At 45.4% G+C, this 24,722-nt stretch overlaps 1 protein-coding gene across 6 annotated transcripts in view; it reads left to right on the top strand.

Annotated features, from left to right (window-relative positions):
* The window catches only part of LOC139280753 (uncharacterized), a 65,760-nt gene that overhangs the window by 31,743 nt on the left and 9,295 nt on the right, over nucleotides 1-24,722 (top strand). Inside the window, exon 5 of one of the 6 annotated variants that reach the window (XM_070900425.1) lies at nucleotides 12,031-12,099. The exons of the other annotated variants lie outside the window; for them this stretch is intronic. Coding sequence (XP_070756526.1) covers nucleotides 12,031-12,074 — 44 coding nt within the window. The 3' untranslated portion in view covers nucleotides 12,075-12,099. Of the gene's footprint in view, nucleotides 1-12,030; nucleotides 12,100-24,722 lie in introns of those variants that run through there. 6 annotated transcript variants of the gene reach the window in all.

Raw genomic sequence — 24,722 nt, 5'->3', positions numbered from 1 at the left:
GGAATTAAATAACAGTACCATCTTGTCATCTGAACAAGTGATTTATCTTTCACACATGCCTCTCCAATCTTTTTGAGGGTGGACTGAGAAACTACCTGGTGAGATTAGACCAGATATAAATCGTTAACTTCTTCAGTTCACAGCAAGTGAACATAGAGAGCAACAGTACTTCATTCAAACCGTACTTTGCGTATTACTGCAGAAATGATGAACACGCTACACTTCCCCTGATCAGTGAATCATCTTGCTTTATTTTAAACAAAATGGTGACCCAGAATTTGCGGTCAGCAGCAAAGCGAAGGAGTTTGCTGCTGGCCACGTAGTACACTTCGTACAAAGATCTCATGATCACTGTGTCGAGAACTTCGGGTTTTCTGACCTTCAATTCAAATCAACGGAAGTTAATGGGGATTCCCTTGTGCGAAATGCTGTGACGTCAACAGGGTGTCTAAGCAGCCCATCAAAATGCAGAATTCTCATAGACAACAAACAAGGAAGTGAGTAAGCTCTTAAAATTCTAACTTTTAAAAAATGTTAGAGAGAGCAAAACAAGGATTGGGGCTCTCACATGGGGAAAACGTAAATCGGAAAGACATTTTTTTTGAAAGGTTCTTTTAAAAATTTAAAGTTTTATTAAAATGGACAAATTTCACACTGCACAAAATTAAAATTAGTTTTCCAGGCCCCTAACATTTATTTAGCAGTAAAAACATTGTCAAAAGCCCAGTTTCACCTAATCCCTTGAGATTAACTTTTAGCGCACTTGCTGCAGAAGAGCCAATGTTTTCGTCCGTAACAATTATTTGGGTGATTACACAGATGGTGAACACTGCCAGTTCACTGTCATCCTGAAAGTAAATTCCAGGCTGATGCTTTACTAGTTCCTGTCTTCTTATTCTGAGCCTGGTAAAAGCTTTCGCCCACAGCTTTATGCTTAAAAATCGGACTGATTGTCAGTGCCTCTTTTTTTTAATCTCCCAAGAGGAGGAGTTATGCTAGATAATCCGAACCAAGGACCAGGAACATCCCAACCAAATTGTGAAACATCAAAACCTAATTCTTCAGTATTTTAACCACATAATCTTAGTGCTTTTTTAAACTTGTGTGAATACGCTTTACTTTAAAACATGAGCCTCCAATGTAACTCTTTTTTTCCAAATCTGTGGGAAAATGGTTAAAAGACAAGTGTAATAGAGGCGGAGAAAGACGAGTGCCTCTGAACAAAGGAGATGAAGGGGATGAAGAGTGTCTCTGTAAACAAGGGTGCTGAGGGGAAAGTAGAGTGAGGAATGTGGAAATGCAATGTGGGGCCAGGAAACAGCCAAGAACAGGTGGGAAATAGCATCCTTTCCATTGTGAAGAACACTTGCCTTTCATGTGAGTTGCAGTTCTAAATGCATTAGTAATTAATTAGTATAAAACAGCATTATTCTACTTTATTTATTACTTTCTGTGTGCTGATTATTGTAAAACATTAGTGTTGTTGGGCTCTAATACTTGAAACTGAATGGTATAATGTTAGTAACAAACCGTTCCATGCATTCTTGCTCATAATGTAACAGCACAATTTCAACTGATTTGCATTTATTTGGAACTCCAGGCGGTAATACCACTGAGGTGTAATGGGCAGGTGTTTGCCTTGCTGCTTTGGCATTAAGTATTGCTTGGATGGAGTGCAGAGAGAAAAATCTGGCAGGGAGCATTGCAAGCCCATAATAGAGCCCCCAATTTTCTTTCCAATTACATTATGGGCTTGCAATCCATCCTGCTTGATTTCTACTCTGCACTCCAGATGCAGGCCTAACAGATGAAAATCTACTTTGATGTGTCTGATAAATTCTAAATGTTCAGAGAATAAGAAATGCAAAATTTCCAATGACCAGCTGTTAAGAATTAAGGCTTTGATAAAAACAGTTTTAAGAGAAGGAGGTGTTAAACTGAACAATTTATGTAACAGGCTAAATGTGTCTAATGTTATAATTGCTGTTTGGTCTATAAAGGCAAAGTAAAGGAAATTTGCAGTTAGCAGTGGATGGTGGAAAGTTAAGTGGCTTTTAAGTGTGTGATATCCATGCTGGGAAATGGATTTTCAGCAATGAGTACTTCTGGGCCAAGTGTAATATGGGTTATTTTCAGATCCAGGTGTCTATTTTCTGATTTGTGTTATTTTTATATCACGGTTGACGTATTTATTTTAAATGGGTTAAAACTGGCAATAAAATGCCTTTTGAAAAGTCTAGACCAATGTCGCTACTCCAATAATGTGTCTTAATCTTAATCTCAAAGGACTAGCCGCTACTGCATCAAAGTGATATTTTCTGTTTTCTGTATGATGTACTCTTTTTGAGCGAGAGTGCCATTTAGGCATAATTTTGTGCTGTAGGTGTAAGTCCATTAGCCGCTTAATTCATATAGAACATTTAAATCCAGCAGATAGAGGATATATAATCATTCTTTCTCCTCTAATCTTTTGGTTTCTATGGTCTTCAAAAATGTTCCCTCTCAACTCTTTAACCATATCTCCTAAAAGTTCACTGATCACATCCCTGCAGCTCAGCTGCTGCCCTCCATACAGCGCCAAGACTGTCCCAATCAAAGTCATAAATGACATCCTCTGTCCTCCTCAAACCTCTATCATTCAGTATGGTTATTCAGACCATTCTCTGCCATCATCTCTGCTCCATGGGTCTGCCGTTGTGTGTTTCCACTCCTGGCTCCCTGAATGCAACCAGCACATCTCTTGCAATGGCTTCTTTCTTGCCCCACACCGTCACCTCTAACTTTGTGCCCTCCTCTTCTTCAACATGATGCCCCCCTCTGACACCATCCACAGACACACAGTCACCTTCCATATGTGTGCTGTTGACGCTCGGGTCTACCTCTCAACCACGTTCCTTGACCCTCACAACTTCTGTGCAGTTTGGCTATCTGTCTGATATCATTTTGTGCATGGATCAAATTTTCTTCCAACTGAACATTGGGAAGATCAGAGCCGTCATGTTTGGTCCTGGCTTCCTCCTCGTCATAGACTTTGATCCATTGACTTCATCCATCTTACTGGCCATCTGCTTAGATTGATCCAGACAGTGAAAATCCTTAGCATATTGCTTGACCCAAAGTCCTATATATCATCAAGACTGTTTACTTCCACCTACACTGTATCATCTGCCTCTGCCCCTACCTCACTCCCAAAGGTGCTGAAATCCTTATCCACATCTTTGTTATCTCTACACATGACTCTCCAATATCCTCCATTCCAGCTTACCATCCCCCTACATAAACTCCAACTTCTTCAAAACTCAGTTGCCCATATTCTATTCCGCACTGGTTATATGTTTATTGGAGCACTGTGTAGGGAATAATCCGTATATTCACTTAATTTACCAGGAATATACTGAATACAAACTGTATATGTAAGCTTGCTGAGCTAACTTAGTTATGCTCTAATCAAGAAAATTCATCTCCAGCTGAGATACTGCAATATACTTAAATTACAAGTGTGCCTGTACCTAATTGCCTATTGTAATTCTCAATGCTTAACCCTTGAATGGTATTAGTTATAATAACTTTGATGTTGTGAATAAATTATTATTAATTGATGCATCTCTGTCTCACGTCATCATTGTTGACTCTGACAGGTGCAAGATGATTCATTGCATTCAGTTATACTGTCATTCTGTGGTGATTGACTTAACATGCAACTATTAAGGTGCTTAGCAACGGGTATGTAAGATGGTTCAGAAGCAAGTTAAATTGGGCATCTAATAAACCTTTAAATGAGTATTTGAGAAACCAAGTTCAGTTCCTATGTATACCTTTTAGGAAAAAGGACAAAGGCTGGTTGGATATTCTTTAATGTATGTAGACTGAATATTAGAAATTCAGATAATATGTTCCTTCTGTAATGGACAGGAGTTACCATCTACCGTAATCCTATGCCTCCATATCCTTGCTCCAACCTCCTCCAGCTTTATTTGCCCTCCCATACCAACTCGGGCCTTTTGTGCATTCCCCTCCACTTCATCCCACCATGGGTGGCAGAGCTTTCAACTTCCTCGGCCCTATTCTCTGGAACTCCCTAACTGAATCTTTCTGCTTCTCTCTCCAATGTTGAAAACCTTCTCAAAACCTATCTTTTCAACCAAGTTTTTGGTCAAATCTCCTTGTGCTCACACTGCGGCTTAGCATCCAGTCCGTTATTTCTTTTACCTATATTTTACTTCTCTCCCTGCCTAAAGTCTCTTGGGACATTTTCTACATTAAAGGCACTATATCAATGCAAGTTGTTCCTTTGCACAAGCAAAATGCTCCCACTTTGGAGTAGAGAAGAGCCATGGAGGGATTTAAACACTAGGACAAGGATTTTAAATTAGAGGCACTGGGTACAGAGTGAGGCCAGATGTGATGAGCAAGCATATCAGTGCAGAACAGAATAGGTGCAGCAGAGGTTTAGACAAGTTGAAGTTTATGGAACATGGGAGGCCAGAAAGGAGAATGTTGAAATAGTCAACTCTGGAGGTGATAAAGGCATGGATAAGAGTTGCAGCAACCGAGAGGCTGGGGTAGAGATAAGGCTGAGGTAGAGAATGACAATGTTGTTGACGTAGAAGAAATCGATGTAGAAGTCATTTTATGATGAAGTTATGGGATCTAAAGCTTACCTCAGAGGTGAACAGGATATTGATTGTGAAAACAGTTTGGTTCAGACTGAGACAGAGGTCAAGAGGTAAATGGAATTAAGGGTAATAAAAAGAGAATTTATGATAAAGAAGCAATTCAAGAGCATTTAACAAAAATAAAGTCAATAATTCCAAACCAATGGAGGTTTATGAAGGTAGATGATGCCTAACAAACCAATTGAAATTTCTGGAGGATTGAACAGAATTGCTGAATTGTGCAAATACTTTGCATGTTCTATATCATGACTTTCAGAAGACGTCTGATAACCTGTTTATTTCTGACTAAAGTTGATGGGAAATACCAAATTGGTTGGATAAATTCGATAAATAATAGGAAACAAAACTGTTGTCAGTTCTAATTATCCAGCTGTCACCAGCATCGGTTCAATGGTTGATTTCCCCACCTCCCAACCCCCAAGTTTTTTATATTAAGTAATGTTCTTCTTAAATGTATTAAAAATATAAAGTCTGATTTTGCAGATGATACAAAATTGTGTGGGAAAGCAGGATAATGGGCCCAAGTTTCGGGCCGCACCTAGAACGGCGCAGCCCCGACCTGGACGTCCGTTTTTCGTGCCACAAAGTGCGCCTAAAAAAAACTTCCAGATTCTCCTGCTCCCGGCAGGTCCTCTGGCCCTCGGCGCGGCGCGGTACGAGCTATAGGGGGCGGAGCTAGGTCCCTGCGCTGAAAACAGTGCCGGGACCTCTGCACATGCGCGCTACAGTGGACGCGCATGTGCAGTAGCTCCAGGCGCCCAAAACTGTGTGGGAGGGGCCCGAAGCACGCAGCCCCTAGCCCTGGCCGAATGGCCTCACTGGGGCTGCGTGAATAAGGCTCCTCCCACGGCCAGCTCCTGCTTCCTCAGGACCGGACCCAACCCGACTTGACTCCCGCTCCCACTCCCCCCCCCCCACCGGACCGCCCTCCGCTTCCCCCGCTCCTGACCTTCCCCCCACAACCGACCTCCGCCTCTCCCCCCGACCAATCTCCGACCCCCCCCCCCCCCCGACCGACCGACCTCCGCTCCCAACCGATCTCCCCCCGACCGACCGACCCCTCCCTCCCCTCCGCCCCGATCCGCGCTCCCGGACCCGAAGCCACCTACCTGTCAATCCGGTAAGTCTAAGCTCGAAGTCTTGGGCCTGGCTGGGCCCGGCCCGTTCAGCCTCCCTCTCCTTTCTTTCTCTCTCTCTCTCCTTCTCTCCCCCCTTCCCCTCCCTCTCTTCTCTTCCCCCCTCCCCTCTCTTCCCCCCTCCCCTCCCTCCCTCCCCTCCCTCCCTCCCTTCTCTCAACCCCCTCCTCCCTCCCTTCTCTCACCCCCCCTCCTCCCTCCCTTCTCTCACCCCCCCCTCCTCCCTCCCTTCTCTCACCCCCCCTCCTCCCTCCCCTCCTTCCTCCTACCTCTCCACCACCCCTCCCCTTCCTCCTCACCCCCCCTCCCTTCTCTCACCCCCCTCCTCCCTCCCCTCCCTCCTCCTACCTCTCCACCACCCCTCCCCTCCCTCCTCACCCCCCCTCCCTTCTCACCCCCCCCTTCTCACCCCCCTCCCCTCTCACCCCCCCTTCTCACCCCCCCCTCCCTTCTCACCCCCCCTTCCCTTCTCACCCCCCCTTCACTTCTCACCCCCCCCACCCTTCTCAACCCCCCTCCCTTCTCAACCCCCCCCTCCCTTCTCAACCCTCCCCCCCCTTCTCACCCCCCCTTCTCACCCCCCCCCCTTCTCACCCCCCCCTCCCTTCTCACACCCCCCTCCCTTCTCACCCCCCCCTCCCTTCTCACCCCCCCCTCCCTTCTCACCCCCCTCCCTTCTCACCCCCCCTCCCTTCTTACCCCCCCTCCCTTCTTACCCCCCTCCCTTCTCACCCCCCCTCCCTTCTCACCCCCCCTCCCTTCTCACCCCCCCTCCCTTCTCACGCCCCCCTCCCTTCTCACGCCCCCCTCCCTTCTCACGCCCCCCTCCCTTCTCACGCCCCCTCCCTTCTCACGCCCCCCTCCCTTCTCACGCCCCCCTCCCTTCTCACCCCCCCCTCCCTTCTCACCCCCCCTCCCTTCTCACCCCCCCTCCCTTCTCACCCCTCCCTCCCTTCTCACCCCCCCCTCCCTTCTCACCCCCCCCTCCCTTCTCACCCCCCCCTCCCTTCTCACCCCCCCCTCCCTTCTCACCACCCCCTCCCTTCTCACCCCCCCCCTCCCTTCTCACCCCCCTCCCTTCTCACCCCCCTCCCTTCTCACCCCCCTCCCTTCTCACCCCCCCTCCCTTCTCACCCCCCCCTCCCTTCTCACCCCCCCTCCCTTCTCACCCCCCCCTCCCTTCTCACCCCCCCCTCCCTTCTCACCCCCCCCTCCCTTCTCACCCCCCCTCCCTTCTCACCCCCCCTCCCTTCTCACCCCCCCCTCCCTTCTCACCCCCCCCTCCCTTCTCACCCCCCCCTCCCTTCTCACCCCCCCTCCCTTCTCACCCCCCCCTCCCTTCTCACCCCCCCTCCCTTCTCACCCCCCCCTCCCTTCTCACCCCCCCCTCCCTTCTCACCCCCCCTCCCTTCTCACCCCCCCCTCCCTTCTCACCCCCCCCTCCCTTCTCACCCCCCCCTCCCTTCTCACCCCCCCCTCCCTTCTCACCCCCCCCTCCCTTCTCACCCCCCCCTCCCTTCTCACCCCCCCCTCCCTTCTCACCCCCCCCTCCCTTCTCACCCCCCCCTCCCTTCTCACCCCCCTCCCTTCTCACCCCCCCCTCCCTTCTCACCCCCCCTCCCTTCTCACCCCCCCCTCCCTTCTCACCCCCCCCTCCCTTCTCACCCCCCCCTCCCTTCTCACCCCCCCCCTCCCTTCTCACCCCCCCCCTCCCTTCTCACCCCCCCCCTCCCTTCTCACCCCCCCCTCCCTTCTCACCCCCCCCTCCCTTCTCACCCCCCCCCCTTCCTCCCTTCCTCCCTTCCTCCCTTGTCACCCCTCTCCCCTCCCTCCCTTGTCACCTTTAAACACCCCCCCCCCCCACCATTCCCAACGCCTGATTTGTAACCTACGCCTGATTTTCTAAAGTGTAGACAAGGTTTTTTCGAGCGTACAAAAATCTTCACTTACTCCATTCTAAGTTAGTTTGGAGTAAGTTTTCACTGCCGAAACTTTGAAAACAGGCGTAAGTGGCCGGACACGCCCCCTTTTGAAAAAAAAAATTCTGTTCCAAAGTGAAACTGTTCTAACTGACTAGAACTGGAGCAAACTAAATGCCGAGAATTTGAATTTCTAAGGTACTCCGTTCTACACCAGTTGCTCCAAAAAATCAGGAGCAACTGAGGCCGAAACTTGGGCCCATTGAGAGGAAAGAAATCAAATTCAAGGATATATACCAAGACTTAGTACTGGGCATAAGAATCACAAATGGAACCTAACATTGAGAAATGTAAACTGATCCATACTGACCTAAAATAAATAGGATTAAAAAATGAAACCCATTTTTTTGCATTAAGTGAGTCAAGAAAAATATTGAGGTGTGTTAATTGGCCAAAGGTGGAAAGTTTCGCCACACATATACATAGGATTACGTAGCATATACAGCACAGAAACAGGCCATTTTGCTCAACCAGTCCATGCCAGTGTTTATGCTCCACTCAAGCCTCCTCCTGTCTTTCCTCACCTAACCCTATCAACATAATTCTCTCATCCCTTCTCCCTCATATGATTATCTAACTGCCCCTTAAATGCATCTATATTTGCTTCAACCACTTTCTGTGGTAGCGAGTTCCATATTTTCATCACTCCCTGGATAAAGAAGTTTCGACTGAATTCCCTATTTGCTTTCTTGGTGACTATCTTATATTATTGACCTCTAGTTATGTTCTTCCCCACAAGTGGAAATACTCTCTCTATATCTACTCTATCAAAATCTTCCATGATTTTAAAGACCTCTATTAGGTCACCCCTCAGCCGCCTTTTTTCAAAGAGACCCAGCCTGTTCATCCTTTCCTGATATGTATACCCTCTCATTTCTGATATCATCCTTGTAAATCTTCCCTACACCTTCTCCAGTGCCTCTATATCCTTTTTCTAAATGGTATTTCAAATGTTAGAATATATCAGTGCATCCAAAAAAAATTATACTGTTGCTCTAAAAATACTAATGAGACTATGGTGAGTATTGTGTACATTATCTTTATAATATTTCTTGTGTTTGTTATGTATGTCATGTGAATCAAGTCCATCATCTATGTCCAGCCATCAAGCCATCAGTCAATTCTGATCTTCCTAACTGGTTAAGTGTGTAAATGTCTGTGTGTCTCCTTTTATAAACGAATGCTGTTTTTTGTTGTTCTATCATATTATCCCAGTAAAGGATCTCCTTGGAATGAGTGATCATAGCATGATTGAATTTCAAATTCAGATGGAGGGTGAGAAAGTTGGATCCCTAACCAGTGTACTAAGCTTAAGTAAAGGAGACTATGAAGGTATGAGGGCAGAGTTGGGTAAAGTGGACTGGGAAAATAAATGTAGGACGGTTGATGAACAGTGGTGTACATTTAAGGAGATATTTCACAACTCTCAAGAAAAATATATTCCAGTGAGAAGGAAAAGGCGTAAGAGAAAAGATAGCCATCCATGGCTAACTAAAGAAATAAAGGACGGTATCCAATTAAAAACAAGGGCATACAAAGTGGCCAAAACTAGTGGGAGGACAGAAGACTGGGAAGCTTTTAAAAGCCAGCAAAGAACAACTAAAAAAATGATTAAGAAAGGGAAGATAGACTATGAAAGTAAACCAGCACAACATATACCTATAGCAAGAGTTTGTATAGGTATATAAAAAGGAAAAGAGTGGCTAAAGTAAATGTTGGTCCTTAGAGGATGAGACCGGGGAACTAGTAATGGGGAACATGGAGATGGCAGAAACTCTGAACAAATATTTTGTATCAGTCTTTACGGTAGAGGACACTAACAATATTCCAACAGTGGATAGTCAAGGGCCTATTATAGGGGGGGAGGAACTTAACACAATCACAATCACGAAGGAGGTGGTACTCAGTAAGATAATAGGACTAAAGGCAGATAAATCCCCTGGATCTGATGGCTTGCATCCTAGGGTCTTAAGAGAAGTAACGGCAGGGATTGTGGCTGCATTGGTTGTAATTTACCAAAATTCCCTGGATTCTGGGGAGGTCCCAGCAGATTGGAAAACTGCAAATGTAACGCCCCTATTTAAAAAAGGAGGCAGACAAAAAGCAGGAAACTATAGACCAGTTAGCTTAACATCTGTGGTTGGGAAAATATTGGAGTCCATTATTAAAGGAGCAGTAGCAGGACATTTGGATAAACAAAATTCGGTCAAGCAGAGTCAGCATGGAGTTATGAAGGGGAAGTCATGTTTGACAAATTTGCTGGAGTTTTTTGAGGATGTAACGAACAGGGTAGATAAAGGGGAACCTGTGGCTGTGGTGTATTTGGACTTCCAGAATGCATTTGACAAGGTGCCACATAAAAGTTCATGGGGTTGGGAGTAATATATTATCATGGATAGAGGATTGGCTAACTAACAGAGAACAGAGAGTCGGGATAAATGGTTCATTCTCTGGTTGGCGCCGCAGGGATCAGTGCTGGTACTCCAACTATTTACAATCTACATTAATGACTTGGAAGAAGGGACTGAGTGTAACGTAGCCAAGTTTGCTGATGATACAAAGATGGGAGGAAAAGCAATGTGTGAGGAGGACACAAAACATCTGCAAAATGACATAGACAGGCTAAGTGAGTGGGCAAAAATTTGGCAGATGGAGTATAATGTTGGAAAGTGTGAGGTCATGCACTTTGGCAGAAAAAAAAATCAAAAGAGCAAGTTATTATTTCAATGGAGAAAGATTGCAAAGTGCCGCAGTACAGCGGGACCTGGCGGTACTTGTGCATGAAACACAAAAGGATAGTATGCAGGTACAGCAAGTGATCAGGAAGGCCAATGGTATCTTGCCTTTATTGCAAAGGGGATGGAGTATAAAAACAGGGAAGTCTTGCTACAGCTATACAAGGTATTGGTGAGGCCACACCTGGAATACTGCATGCAGTTTTGGTTTTCATATTTATGAAAGGATATACTTGCTCTGGAGGCAGAGAAGGTTCATTAGGTTGATTCCAGGGATGAGGGGGTTGACCTATGAGGAAAGGTTGAGTAGGTTGGGCCTCTACTCATTGGAATTGAGAAGAATGAGAGGTGATCTTATTGAAACGTATAAGATTATGAGGGAGCTTGACAAGATGGATGCAGAGAGGATGTTTCCACTGATCGGGGAGACTAGAACTAGAGGGCGTGATGTTAGAATAAATGACCGCCTATTTAAAACAGAGATGAGGAGTAACTACTTCTCTCAGAGGGTTGTAAATCTGTGGAATTTGCTGTCTCAGAGAGCTGTGGAAGCTGGGACATTGAATAATTTGAAGACTGAAGTAGACAGTTTCTTAAACGATAAGGGGATAAGGGGTTATGGGGAGCGGGCAGGGAAGTGGAGCTGAGTCCATGATCAGATCAGCCATGATCTTATTGAATGGCGGAGCAGGCTCGAGGGGCCAAATGGCCTACTCCTGCTCCTATTTATGTTCTTATGCAAAACATTCCAACCACCTTGACAGTTCACCACCTACTTATACACCCTTAAAAAATATATAATATAATAAACACACAAATCAGCAATTCAAAATAAAATTACAAACTGATCCATAAACTTCCATCTTTCAAACATTCATACAGCTCTCCACCCCTTATCAGCACAAAGGCTGAAGCATCCCATCAGGCCTCATGAACGTCCCTGACCTCCAACGCATCTTCCCTGATATTTTATGACCCAGTCCACCAGCTGAGGCCCTCAAAATCTGATCCAAACAACCTCACAAAAAACTCCCACAAGCCACTGAATCATTGATAAAATGATGATCGGGTCACCTACACGATGCCCCATCCACATATGGCACTGCATGCTTTGACTCAATGCTGACTCAAGCTAATGACCATCCTTGACAATAAATTTGAACAAAACAATGTGATTCAGTAGTTCTCAAATTTTTGGGGCTGTGTCCCACCAAAATGCTCCCAACTTCTTGTACTCTTCTAGCTCCGGATGCAAGTAGGGGTAACTCTGTAAAACAAGTCTTTCTCTCCCCTTTCAGTTCTATTTCTCTCTGCTGTCTTACCTCTGTACCTCTCATTAACAGCTTTCCTTTTGTCCTTCTTCCGTACTGTTTCTCTGTCTCCTCCTTCAGCATCTCTGTCTCCCCTCCACTTCCATTTCCTGCAATTTAGCTACTTCTCTTTATTCCTCTTACTTTTCATTTTCCCTTTTCTCCTCTTTCTTAACCTTTTCTCTTTTTAACAGGTTTATTTTCAGTCTACTTCCTACAGCATTGCAGCTTCCAATGAGAAGCAGCATGGGGAAGATGTGAGAGCCAGAGGTGTCTTAACCATCCAGAGAATGGGATTTCAAAAACAACATGAGACAGCAAGACATTAAAGCAAATGGGAGACTGACTCGAATTAAAGTGATTTTAAACAGAGCATGAGGGAGGGAGTCTTTGTAAAGGGATTTTTTTAAATAGTTTGAGAAGGAGATTCTTTTTAAATGCTCAGGAAAATGATAAGCTGGCTCTTCCCTTTTGATCCAATTGTGATGATGTGAAAGGTGGAATTATGGACTTTTGAGCATCTTCATTGGTAATTGTCATTCATAGAGTTCATTATAATACCAGGCATTAAATGACTTATTGCAGTAATAATTGCTATCGGACATAACTAGAGATAAAAATGTACTTAAAATGCAGGTGATTGGAGACATTAATCTGTGTGTGTGTGTGTCACTTTCCAGTTTTTTTGTAGTTAATAGCCTGACTTTCTGTCAGAAAAGTAAATTTACGTAGTTTTTTAATAAAAATGGAAATGCTGTTTTTGATCTCGAGAGCCCCTCAATGCCCGATTGCCCGCCCAGAAAAACCAGAAAAATATTTGGTAAGTAACGCTGGCGAATATTTCCACTTTTAAGTTAAAATTAATTAAAACTAATCGCCCGGCGAGAAAATGGATCTTGCACCATCATTCTCGGCGGTTAAGGGGAAACTAAGTAAAACCGGCGTTTTTTAAAAATTTAGTCCAAGGCTACGGTTGAGCCTAGGGAGGAGGGAAAACTTTTTTTTTAAATTTCACTCAAAAAAAAAAAGTTAAAAAAACATTCCCAAGACATTTTTACAGCTAATTGCCATTTTAAAATTAAAAAAAATATAAAGAACCTTTAACTTAGCTTTCTTTGCAGAGTACCCACCTACCGCACTGTTTAAGCAGCTTTTTCAGGGCAATCCCTCGGCGATCTGGATGGGCTTCTGTTGAGACAGACTTACGCCCTGGCGATTTTCTCAGTGGTGCACGTCGGCGGTTTGGGCCCGGCGGGCGTTTTCAGATTTGGGCGATACCATTGAAAAACAAAAGAGGAAACTTTCGCCGGGCGGAAAAACAACTGTACCACCGAGAAAATCGCCGAAAACCCACCAAAAATGAAAGGAAAGTTTAGCCCTATATTAATGACCTGGACTTGGGTATAGGGTGTTTTATTTCAAAGTTTGCAGATAACACAAAACTTGAAAATGCAGTAAACAGTGAGGAGGTTAGTAACAGACATCGGGAGCGCATAGGCAGACAGGATGGGCAGATGCATGACAGCATGATACATTAATTTAATGCAGAGAAGTGTGAAGTGATGCATTTTTGAAGGTAAAATGAAGAGAGGCAATATAAACTAAATAGTACAATTTTGAATGGGGCGTAGGAATAGAGAGACTTAGGGGTTCATAAACAAATCTTTGGAAGGTCGCAGGACAAATTGATCATGCTGTTTAAAAAAAAAAGCATGTGGGATCTTTGGCTTTATAAATAGAGGCATAGAGTACAAAAGCCAGAAAGTTGCGCAAATCCCTTTATAAATCACTGCTTAGGCCTCAGTATAATGTCCAATTCTGGGTACACCACTTTAGGAAGGATGTCAAGGCTTTGGAGAGGATGCAGAGAAGATTTATTCAGATCATACCAGGCATGAGGTACTTCAGTTAAGTGGAGACACTAGAGAAGCTTGGATTGTTCTCCTGAGAGCAGAGAAGGTTAAGCAGGTATCTAATAGAGATGTTCAAAATTATAAAGGGTTTTGATAGAGTAAATACTTTCAAGAAGGTTAGTAACCAAAGGACACAGATTTAAGGTAATTGGGAAAAGAACCAGAGAGGAGATAAAGATAAATATTTTTGATGCAAATGGTTATGTTGTTATGATCTGGAATGTACTGTCTGAAAGAGTGGTGGAAGCAGATTCAATAGTAACTTTAAAAAAGGGAGTTGGATATATACTTAAAAAGGAAACATTTTCAGGGCTGTTTGGAAAGAGCAGAGGAGTGGGATTAATTGGATAACTGTTTCAAAGAGCTGGTACAGGCATGATGTGCTGTTTGATTCTATGATTCTAAATACCTTTTACAATATGAAAATGCATTCACCAATAAATATATTCATCAGATACTGCAGTGTCGTCACCTTGCAACATGTACTATTTCATGTGTCCATTTTAAATCTTTCACCCATGCTTGGTTTTGGAAGTTGTGCCAGAGGATTTTATCATTACCAATATAATGCCTCCATTCAAAAAGGGAGAAAAGGAGCTGTTGCACTGTTTGGAGTTTTTTTTATCGAGCTGAGGGATGGGAGGTGGGGGGGGGGGGGATGGGACAGAGAGATACGAGAATAGGCCAAAGTTCTGAACCACAGCGAATGTAGCTAAAACATTTATTACCAGGTATGACTTACCTAACTGAGTGCATTGACCCAAATGGTGACTTCCCTCCATGCATCGTGCACCTATCACTGGAGGATGGCCTTCAGCCCCAAGTACAGGACGAGTACTTCTTGGCTGATTATATTTATAATTTGTGGCTCAATATCGGTATAGAATTTATTTTATTAGCTCTTGAGTTTTGACATGCAAAAGGTATTGATGCACCCAATGGGCAATCCTGTCCGAATCCAGTTTCACGGTTGTGCATAGAAGCATAGCAGTTTTTGAGCTCTAAGCATGCTAATGCATAATCTATTTACAGTGGGTTAATTGTAATATGCCAGGTTTTCTTGTAGATAATTAATCTGGAAAATTTCCATTATGTACTATTTTGCTTCATCTAATTTCAGGTAATGTATTGCAATATTTCTCATGAATTTTCATCAACTTTTTTATTTTCAGAAGTATCATTGATTTTTAAAGATTACAAAAGTGTTACTTCTCCGTTTGATTTTTGACTACAGAGATGAGAGCCATTAGTTTGGTGATCTGCACTATACTCCGAGATTAACCAGGGACTTTAAGGACTATACAAACTCATTCAGCAAAGCAACAGCTTTCACCTCTCTCCACCTGCTGTTGGTTGCAGAAGACAGACCTAGATAGAGGGCTCTGGTTATAAGCTGACAGTAAAGGAACATTATATTATGAGAAGTGCTATGCTGTCAGTCCATTGAATGGATTTGCTATAGTTTGGTACTGATGCTTTTTTTTTACTTAAGTTCCAAATATTTAATACCAAATTAATGGGGAAGATTTTGACTTTGCGCAATAGTGCAAAACAGGTTGTACCTCTCCAGTCTGGGACTCTAGTCCGGAAACATCCCTGGACCGGCATCATTCCCGGCAGGGGTGGAATCCTGCGCTGTTCATGGAGGTGAAGCTGATCCTCTTATCCCTGCTGCCTCCGGTGTTCCCTCCTAGGCCAGGTCGGTGTGGCGAGTTAGCGAGGCCCGAATTTTGCAGCTGGAGTGTGGCGGAGGCGTTCAGGAGCCCGGGCGGTGTCATCAGGTAAGCGTTCAGCTGTCATGCCATTGTTCTGCTCGGTCGCGTAGATGACCCACAGCCCATTCTCGTTCACGGACAGGTCGATGTCCGACTTGCCCCTCCACCTGTAGGGGGAGGTGTTGTAGTAGCTGGCATTGGTGATGCTGGCCTCGCCGCTTTTGATGCGAGTCCTCAGGTCATATTTGATGTTCCTCGTGCGCTCCTTGTTGAAGAAGACTGCTCTGTCGTACATCATGAAGCCGATGCCGTCAATGCGGTGGGGCAGCTTGTAGGTGGTGGTGTGACGGCCGGAGGTGAAGTCGTCCAGCGATGCATACTCCATCAAGGTGTCGATGCGGTACGGTGTCCACGGCATGTAATCGATCTTATCCCTGATCTGGAGCGGGTCTTTACACCAGGCCTTGGACTGTTGTTTAGCTTCAGTTACATAGACCGACTCCACAACCCCTTTCAGAGTCCCGGAGCAAACAAAAACTGAGAAATTAGCGACGAGGAAGAGAACAAAAGGAAAAAAAATCAATTGCCATTTTAAACACCTATAGCACGATCTGCCATGGTTCGAAAGATTCTCTCTTTCGGCACCAGTCAGGTCCCGGACCAGAGGTGTCCAACCTATAATAGCGAATTGGCAGCCTGTTTTACATCATTAGCGGGGACGGTAGTGGTTAACATAGTGGCTATGTTACTGGGCTAGTAATCCAGAGGCCTGGATTGATGATCTGGAGATGCGAGTTCCAATCTCACCACTGCTTCAAATCCCACCACAACAGCTGGGGAATTTAAATTCAGTTAATTAAATAAATATTGAATAAAAAGCTAGTATTAGTAATGGGAACCATGACACTCTCAGATTGTCATAACAACCCATCTGATTCACTAATTTCCTTTTGGGGAGGAAATCTGCTGTCTTTACCTGGTCTGGCCTATATGTTACTCCTGACCCACAGCAATGTGATGGACTCTTATCTGCCCTCTGAAATAGCCTCGCAAGACACTCATTTCTATCAAACAACTATGAAAAACAACAATATGAATAACAGCAGATGGACCACCTGGCATCGGCCTGGGAACCACCTACAAACATGACAACAGCACACCCAGCCCAGTCGACCCTGCAAAGTCCTCCTCACTAACATTTGGGGATATGCTAAAATTGGGAGAGCTGTCCCATGGACTAGTCAAGCAACAGCCTGACCTAGCCATACTCATGGAATCATACCTTTCAGCCAATGTCCAAGATTCCTCCACCACCATCCTTGGGTATGCCCTATCCCATCGGCAGGACAGGCCCACCAGAGGTGGCGGCACAGTGGTATACAATCAGGAGGGAGTGGCCCTGAGAGTCCTCAACATTGACTTCAGACCCCAAGAGGTCTCATGAAATCAGGTCAAATATGAAAACCTCCTGCTGATTACCACCTACCGCCCTCCCTCAGCTGATGAATCAGTAATCCCCCCTGTCGAACTCCACTTGGAAGAAGCACTGAGGGTAGAATGTACTCTGGGTGGGCGACCTCAATGTCCATCACCAAGAGTGGGTCGGTAGCACCACAACTGACCAAGTTGGCCAAGTCCTGAAGGACATAGTTGCCAGACGGGGCCTGCAACAGGTGGTGAGAGAACCAACACGAGGGAAAAGCCTACTTGACCTCATCCTCACCAAGCTAATTGTCGCAGATGCATCTCTCCATGACCGTATTGGTAGAAGTGACCACCTCACTGTCCTTGTGGAGACAAAGTCCCATCTTCACATGAAGGACGCCCTTCATCATGTTGTGTGGCACTACCACTGTGCTAAATAGGATAGGTTCAGAACAGATATAGCATCTCAAAACTGGGCATCCTTGAGGCACTGTGGGCCATCAGCAGCAGCAGAATTGTATTTCACCACAATCTGTAACCTCATGGCCCGGCATGTTCCTCACTCTACAATTACCATCAAGCCAGGGGACCAATCCTGGTTCAGTGATGAGTGTAGAAGAGCACGCCAGGAGAAGCACCAGGCATACCTAAAAATAAGGTACCAACTTATGGAAGCTACAACATGCATGCAAAACAGCAAAAGCAGCATGCTATAGACCGAGCTAAGCGATTCCACAACCAGCGGATCAAATCAAGAACTGCAGTCCTGCCATGTCCAGTCGTGAATGGTGGTGGGAAATTAAACAACGAATTGGGGAGGAGGCACCATGAACATTCTCCTCCTCAATGTCCAGCACGTCAGTGCAAAAGACAAGGCTGAAGCACTTGCAACCATCTTCAGCCAAAAGTGCCAAGTGATTGATCCATCTTGGCCATAATATGGTAGAATTCTTTATTAAGATGGAGAGTGACACCGTTAATTCAGAGACTTGGTCCTGAACTTAAGGAAAGCTAACTTCGATGGTATGAAATATGAATTGGCTAGAATAGACTAGCGAATTATACTTAAAGGGGGATAGGCAATGGCAGACATTTAAATATCACATGGATGAACTTCAACAATTGTACATCCCTGTCTGGAATAAAAATAAAATGGAGAAGGTGGCTCAACTGTGGCTAGCAAGGGAAATTAGGGATAATGTTAAATCCAAGGAAGAGGCATATAAATTGGCCAGAAAAAGCAGCAAACCTGAGGACTGGGAGAAATTTAGAATCCAGCAGAGGAGGACAAAGTGTTTAATTAACAGGGGGGAAATAGAGTATGAGAGGAAGCTTGCTGGGAACATAAAAACTGACTGCAAAAGCTTCTATAGATATGTGAAGAGAAAGAGATTAGTGAAGACAAAAGTAGGTCCCTTGCAGTCAGAATCAGGTAAATTTATAATGGAGAACAGGGAAATGACAGACCAATTGAACAAATACTTTGGTTCTGTCTTCACAAAGGAAGACACGAATAACCTTCCGGAAATACTAGGGGACAGAGGATCTAGTGAGAAGGAAGAACTGAAGGAAATCCTTATTAGTCAGGAAATTGTGTTAGGGAAATTGATAAATTGATAACTCCCCAGGGCCTGACAGTCTGCATCCCAGAGTACTTAAGGAAGTGGCCCTAGAAATAGTGGATGCATTGATCATTTTAAAGTGTCTTATCAACTGTCAGGATCAGTTCCTATGGACTGGGGGGTAGCTAATGTAACGCCACTTTTTTAAAAAGAAGGAAGAGAGAAAACGGGTAATTATAGACCGGTTAGCCTGACATTGGCAGTGGGGAAAATGTTGGAATCAATTATTAAAGATGAAATAGCAGCACATTTGGAAAGCAGTGACAGGATCGGTCCAAGTCAGCATGGATTTATGAAAGGGAAATCATGCTTGACAAATCTTCTAGAATTTTTTGAGGCTGTAACTAGTAGAGTGGACAAGGGAGAACCAATGGATGTGGTGTATTTGGACTTTCAAAAATCTTTTGAGAAGTTCCCACATAAGAGATTGTTGTTCAAAATTAAAGCACATGGTATTGGGGGTAATGTACTAATGTGGATAGAGAACTGGTTGGCAGACAGGAAGCAGAGAGTCGGGATAAACAGGTCCTTTTCACAATGGCAGGCAGTGACTAGTGGGGTGCCGCTGGGCTCAGTGTTGGGACCCCAGCTATTTACAATATGCATCAATGATTTGGATGAAGGAATCGAGCGAAATATCTCCAAGTTGCAGATGACACTAAGCTGGATGGCGGTGTGCGCTGTGAGGAGGATGGTAAGAGGCTGCAGGGTGACTTAGACAGGTTAGGTGAGTGGGCAAATGCATGGCAGATGCAGTATAATGTGGATAAATGTGAGGTTATCCACTTTAGTGGCAAAAACATGAAGGCAGAATATTATCTGAATGGCAGCAGATTAGGAAAAGGGGAGGTGCAACAAGACCTGGGTGTCATGGTACATCAGTCATTGAAATTTGGCATGCAGGTACAGCAAGCGGTGAAGAAGGCACACGGCATGTTGGCCTTCAGAGCGAGAGGATTTGAGTATAGGAGCAGGGAGGTCTTACTGCAGTTGTACAGGGCCTTGGTCTCACCTGGAATATTGTGTTCAGTTTTGGTCTCCTAATCTGAGGAAGGACGTTCTTGCTATTGAGAGAGTGCAGCAAAGGTTCACCAGATTGATTCCTGGGATGGCAGGACTGACATATGAGGAGAGACTAGATCTGATATATATGTGAACTTGTATTTACCCTGTACAGCCACCAGAGGGCTCATCCCCTGCATTCCTAAGAGATCCAATAATCCCTTGGGGACACAGGTATTTAAGGAGGCCTCACAAATTGAAGAGCCACTCTGGAGACTTGCAATAAAAGACTGTCACAGTATACTTTGAGCTCACAGTGTTCAGTCTGACTCTTTCTCCATACATAACAACTGGCGATGAGATACAGATAGCGAACCCAAAGATGCAGAGAAAGTGGGCATCCTGGAGAAATTCTCGGAGGGAGATGATTCGGAAACTTTTGTGGAGCGATTTGACCAATACTTCGTAGCCAACGAGCTAGATGGGGAAGAGAACACTGCCAAACGAAGGGCGATCCTCCTCACCGTCTGTGGGGCACCAACGTATGGCCTCATGAAGAATCTGCACACTGCACCGAAACCCACGGAGAAATTGTACGACAATTTGTGCACACTGGTCCGATATCATTTGAACCTGAAGGAAAGCGTTCTGATGGCGAGGTACTGGTTCTACATCTACAAAAGGTCTGAAGGCCAGGAAGTGGCGGGTTATGTCGCCGAGCTAAGATGCCTTGCAGGACATTGCGAATTTGAAGGACAGTTGGAGCACATGTTCAGACTTTTTCATATTTGGCATTGGCCACGAAACCATACTTCGCAAACTTTTGACTGTAGAGACCATAACCTTGACTAAGGCCATAGCGATAGCCCAGGCGTTCATTGCCACCAGTGACAATACAAAGCAAATCTCTCAGCACACAAGTGCTGTTACAAGTACGGTGAACAAAGTGATGTTTTCGAATCTTAACGTACAGGGCAGGTCACAAATACCTGCAGCTACACGTCCACAGATGTCTCGGAGTCCACCATCAGGAGTGGTGAATGCAAGGCCATTAACACCTTGTTAGTACTAGTACTGCAGGGTTGATCATCGTTTACATTCATGCCGATTCAAAGGGTACGTTTGTAAGGGCTGTGGAACAATGGGACACCTCCAACGAGCAGCAAATCCTGTTAAACCTGCAAACCACCATGTGCGGAGGAGGACAGATCCATGGAGGATCACGACGAACCAGAGCCTCAGATTGAGGAAGCAGAGGTACATGGGGTGCACGCACTCACCATGAATTGTCCCCTGATAATGTTGAATGTTGAACTAAATGGATTCCCGGTGTCAATGGAGCTGGACATGGGCGCGAGCCAGTCCATCATGGGCAAAAAGACTCGAAAGATTGTGGTGCAACAAGGCCTCAAGGCCAGTCTTAACTCCCATTTGCACAAAACTAAGAACTTACACTAAAGAACTGATTCCTGTATTCGGCAGTGCTACCGTAAAGGTCTCCTACGATGGAGCCGTGCACATCTGTGCTACCACTCTGTGTGGTACCGGGCGATGGTCCCAAGCTGCTCGGCAACAACTGGCTGGGAAAGATACGCTGGAACTGGGACGACGTCTGAGCGCTATCGCCCGCTGACGACCCTTCGTCTGCCCAGGTCTTAAGTAAATTTCCTTCGCTGTTCGAACCAGGCATCGGGAAATTCCAAGGAGCAAAAGTGCAGATCAACATAATTCCGGGGGCGCGACCCATCCATCACAAGGCAAGAGCAGTACCGTACATGATGAGAGAAAGGGTAGAGATCGAGCTAGTCCGGCTACAAATAAAGGGCATCATTTCACCGATCGAGTTCAGCGAGGAGGCCAGTCCTATCGTCGCAGTCCTCAAGGGAGACGGCACCGTCAGAATCTGTGGCGATTACAAAGTAACTATCAATCGTTTCTCCCTGCAGGACCAATACCCACTACCAAAGGCCGACGACTCTTTGCAACGCTGGCGGGAGGAAAGATGTTCACGAAGCTGGATCTGACTTCAGCCTATATGATGCAGGAACTGGAGGAATTATCGAAGGCCTTCACCTGCATCAACACGCACAAAGGTCTTTTTGTTTATAATAGATGCCCGTTTGGAATCCGATCAGCAGCGGCGATATTCCAGAGAAACATGGAAAGCTTACTGAAGTCAGTCCCGCACACCATGGTCTTGCAGGACAACATCTGGGTCACAGGTTGGAACACAGTCGAGCATCTGCAGCACCTGGAGGAGGTTCTTAGTCGACTCAACCGTGTGGGGCTCAGGTTAAAATGCTCAAAGTGCCTTTTCCTGGTGCCTGAAGTGGAGTTCCTGGGAAGGAGGATTGCAGTGGACTGCATCAGGCCCAGCAATGCGAAGACGGAGGCAATCGCGAACGCACCGAGGCCACAGAACGTGACGGAGCTGCGGTCGTTTCTAGGACTCCTGAACTACTTTGGTAACTTCTTACCGGGTCATAGTACACTGCTAGAACCACTGCATGTTTTACTACAAAAAGGGGACGAATGGGTTTGGGGCAAAAGCCAAGAAAATGCCTTTGTAAAAGCAAGAAAATTGTTATGCTCAAACAAATTACTTGTGTTGTATGATCCATGTAAGCGTTTGGTACTAGCATGTGATGTGTCGTCATATGGCGTCGGGTGTGTATTGCAACAAGCAAATGATTTCGGGAAACTGCAACTGGTTGCTTATGCATCCAGGAGTCTGTCTAAGGCTGAGAGAGGCTACAGCATTATTGAGAAAGAAGCGTTAGCGTGTGTTTATGGGGTAAAGAAAATGCATCAATACTTGTCTGGGCTAAAATTTGAATTGAAAACTGACCATAAGCGGGGAGTCAGGAGGCAGAGTGGGACGTTGCTGAGGCCTACAACAGGCCCAACAGGAGCGTCGGCAGTTCGAGAGGCCAGCCGATGCAGCTGCAGCAGGGAGGCAAAAAAGAAGTAGAAAGAAATCGAAAGGTGACATCACAGCCAAGGGGGTAAGTGATTGGCTGGTGATTGGTAAGTAGTTTTTTTTCTTTTCTATATCAGTAAGCAACCTTTAGCATTATTGTTGTTGCTAATTTAAGTTTATCTAAGGGTTAAGTCATGGCAGGACAGCTCAGACATGTGTTATGCTCCTCCTGTACTCTGTGGGAAGTCCGGGACGCTTCCGGTGTCCCTGACGACTACAAGTGCGGGAAGTGCATCCGCCTGCAACTCCTGATGGACCGCATTGCGGCACTAGAGCTGCAGGTGGATGAACTCTGGAGCATCCATGATGCTGAGATTGACGTGAATAGCACATTTAGTGTGTTGGTCTTACCGCAGGTAAAGGGTACACAGCTAGATAGGGAATGGATGACCAACAGGAAGCGCAGTGCAAGGAAGGTAGTGCAAGGGTCCCCTGCAGTCATCCCCCTGCAAAACAAATACACGCTTTGGGTACTGTTGAGGGGGATGACTCATCAGGGGAGGGCAGCAGCAGCCAAGTTCATGGCACCATGCGTGGCTCTGCTGCACAGGAGGGCAGGAAAAAGATTGGGAGAGCTATAGTGATAGGAGATTCAATTGTAAGGGGAATAGATGGACGTTTCTGCGTCTGCAACCGAGACTCCAGGATGGTATGTTGCCTCCCTGGTGCAAGGGTCAAGGATGTCCCGGAGTGGGTGCAGGGCATTCTGAAAAGGGAGGGTGAACAGCCAGTTGTCGTGGTGCATATAGGTACCAATGATATAGGTAAAAAACGGGATGAGGACGAATTTACAGAGCTAGGAGCTAACTTAAAAAGTAGGACCTCAAAATTAGTAATCTCACGATTGCTACCCAGTGCCACATCCTAGTCAGAGTAGGAATCGCAGGATAGCTCAGATAATACGTGGCTTGAGGAGTGGTGCACAAGGGAGGGATTCAAATTCCTGGGACATTGGAACTGGTTCTGGGGGAGCTGGGACCAGTACAAACTGGACAGTCTGCACCTGGGCAGGACCGGAACCAATGTCCTCGGGGGGGGGCGTTTGCTAGTGCTGTTGGGGAGGAGTTAAATATGGCAGGAGGATGGGAACCTATGCAGGGAGACAGAGGGAAGTAGAATGGGAGCAGAAGCAAAAGATAGAAAGAAGAAAAATAAAAGTGGAGGGCCGAGAAACCCAAGGCAAAAAGTAAAAAGGGCCACATTACACCAAAATTCTAAAGGGGCAAAGTGTGTTAGAAGGACAAGCCTGAAGGCTCTGTGCCTCAATGTGAGGAGTATTCAGAATAAGGTGGACGAATTAACTGCGCAGATAGCAGTTAACGGGTATGATGTAATTGGCATCACGGAGACATGGCTCCAGGGTGACCAAGACTGGGAACTCAACATCCAGGGGTATTCAACATTTAGGAACGATAAACAGAAAGGAAAAGGAGGTGGGGTGGCATTGCTGGTTAAAGAGGAAATTAATGCAATAGTAAGAAAGGACATTAGCTTGGATGATGTGGAATCGGTATGGGTAGAGCTACGGAATACCAAGGGGCAGAAAACGCTAGTGAGAGTTGTGTACAGACCACCAAACAGTAGTAGTAAGGTTGGGACAGCATCAAACAAGACATTAGGGATGCATGCAATAAAGGTACAGCAGTTATCATCGGTGACTTTAATCTACATACTGATTGGGCTAACCAAACTGGTAGCAATGCGGTGGAGGAGGATTTCCTGGAGTGTATTAGGGATGGTTTTCCAGACCAATATGTCGAGGAACCATCTAGGAAGCTGCCCATCCTAGACTGGGTGTTGTGTAATGAAAAAGGACTAATTAGCAATCTTGTTGTGCGAGGCCCCTTGGGGAAGAGTGACCATAACATGGTAGAATTCTTTATTAAGATGGAGAGTGACACAGTTAATTCAGAAACTAGGGTCCTGAACATAAGGAAAGGTAACTTCGATGACTTGAGTTGTGAATTGGCTAGAATAAACTGGCAAATGATACTTCAAGGGTTGACGGTGGATAGGCAATGGCAAACATTTAAAGATCACATGGATGAATGTCAGCAATTGTACATCCCTGTCAGGAGTAAAAATAAAAAGGGGAAGGTGGCTCAACCGTGGCTAACAAGCGAAATTAAGGATAGTGTTAAATCCAAGAAAGAGGCATATAAATTGGCCAGAAAAAGCAACAAACCTGAGGACTGGGAGAAATTTAGAATTCAGCAGAGGAGGACTAAG

This window comes from Pristiophorus japonicus, chromosome 15 (genome assembly GCF_044704955.1).
Source record: "Pristiophorus japonicus isolate sPriJap1 chromosome 15, sPriJap1.hap1, whole genome shotgun sequence".
NCBI classification, from domain to species: domain Eukaryota; kingdom Metazoa; phylum Chordata; class Chondrichthyes; family Pristiophoridae; genus Pristiophorus; species Pristiophorus japonicus.
The sequence above is the reverse complement of the archived record's forward strand: the minus strand, read 5'-3'. Positions and strand labels throughout refer to the sequence as shown.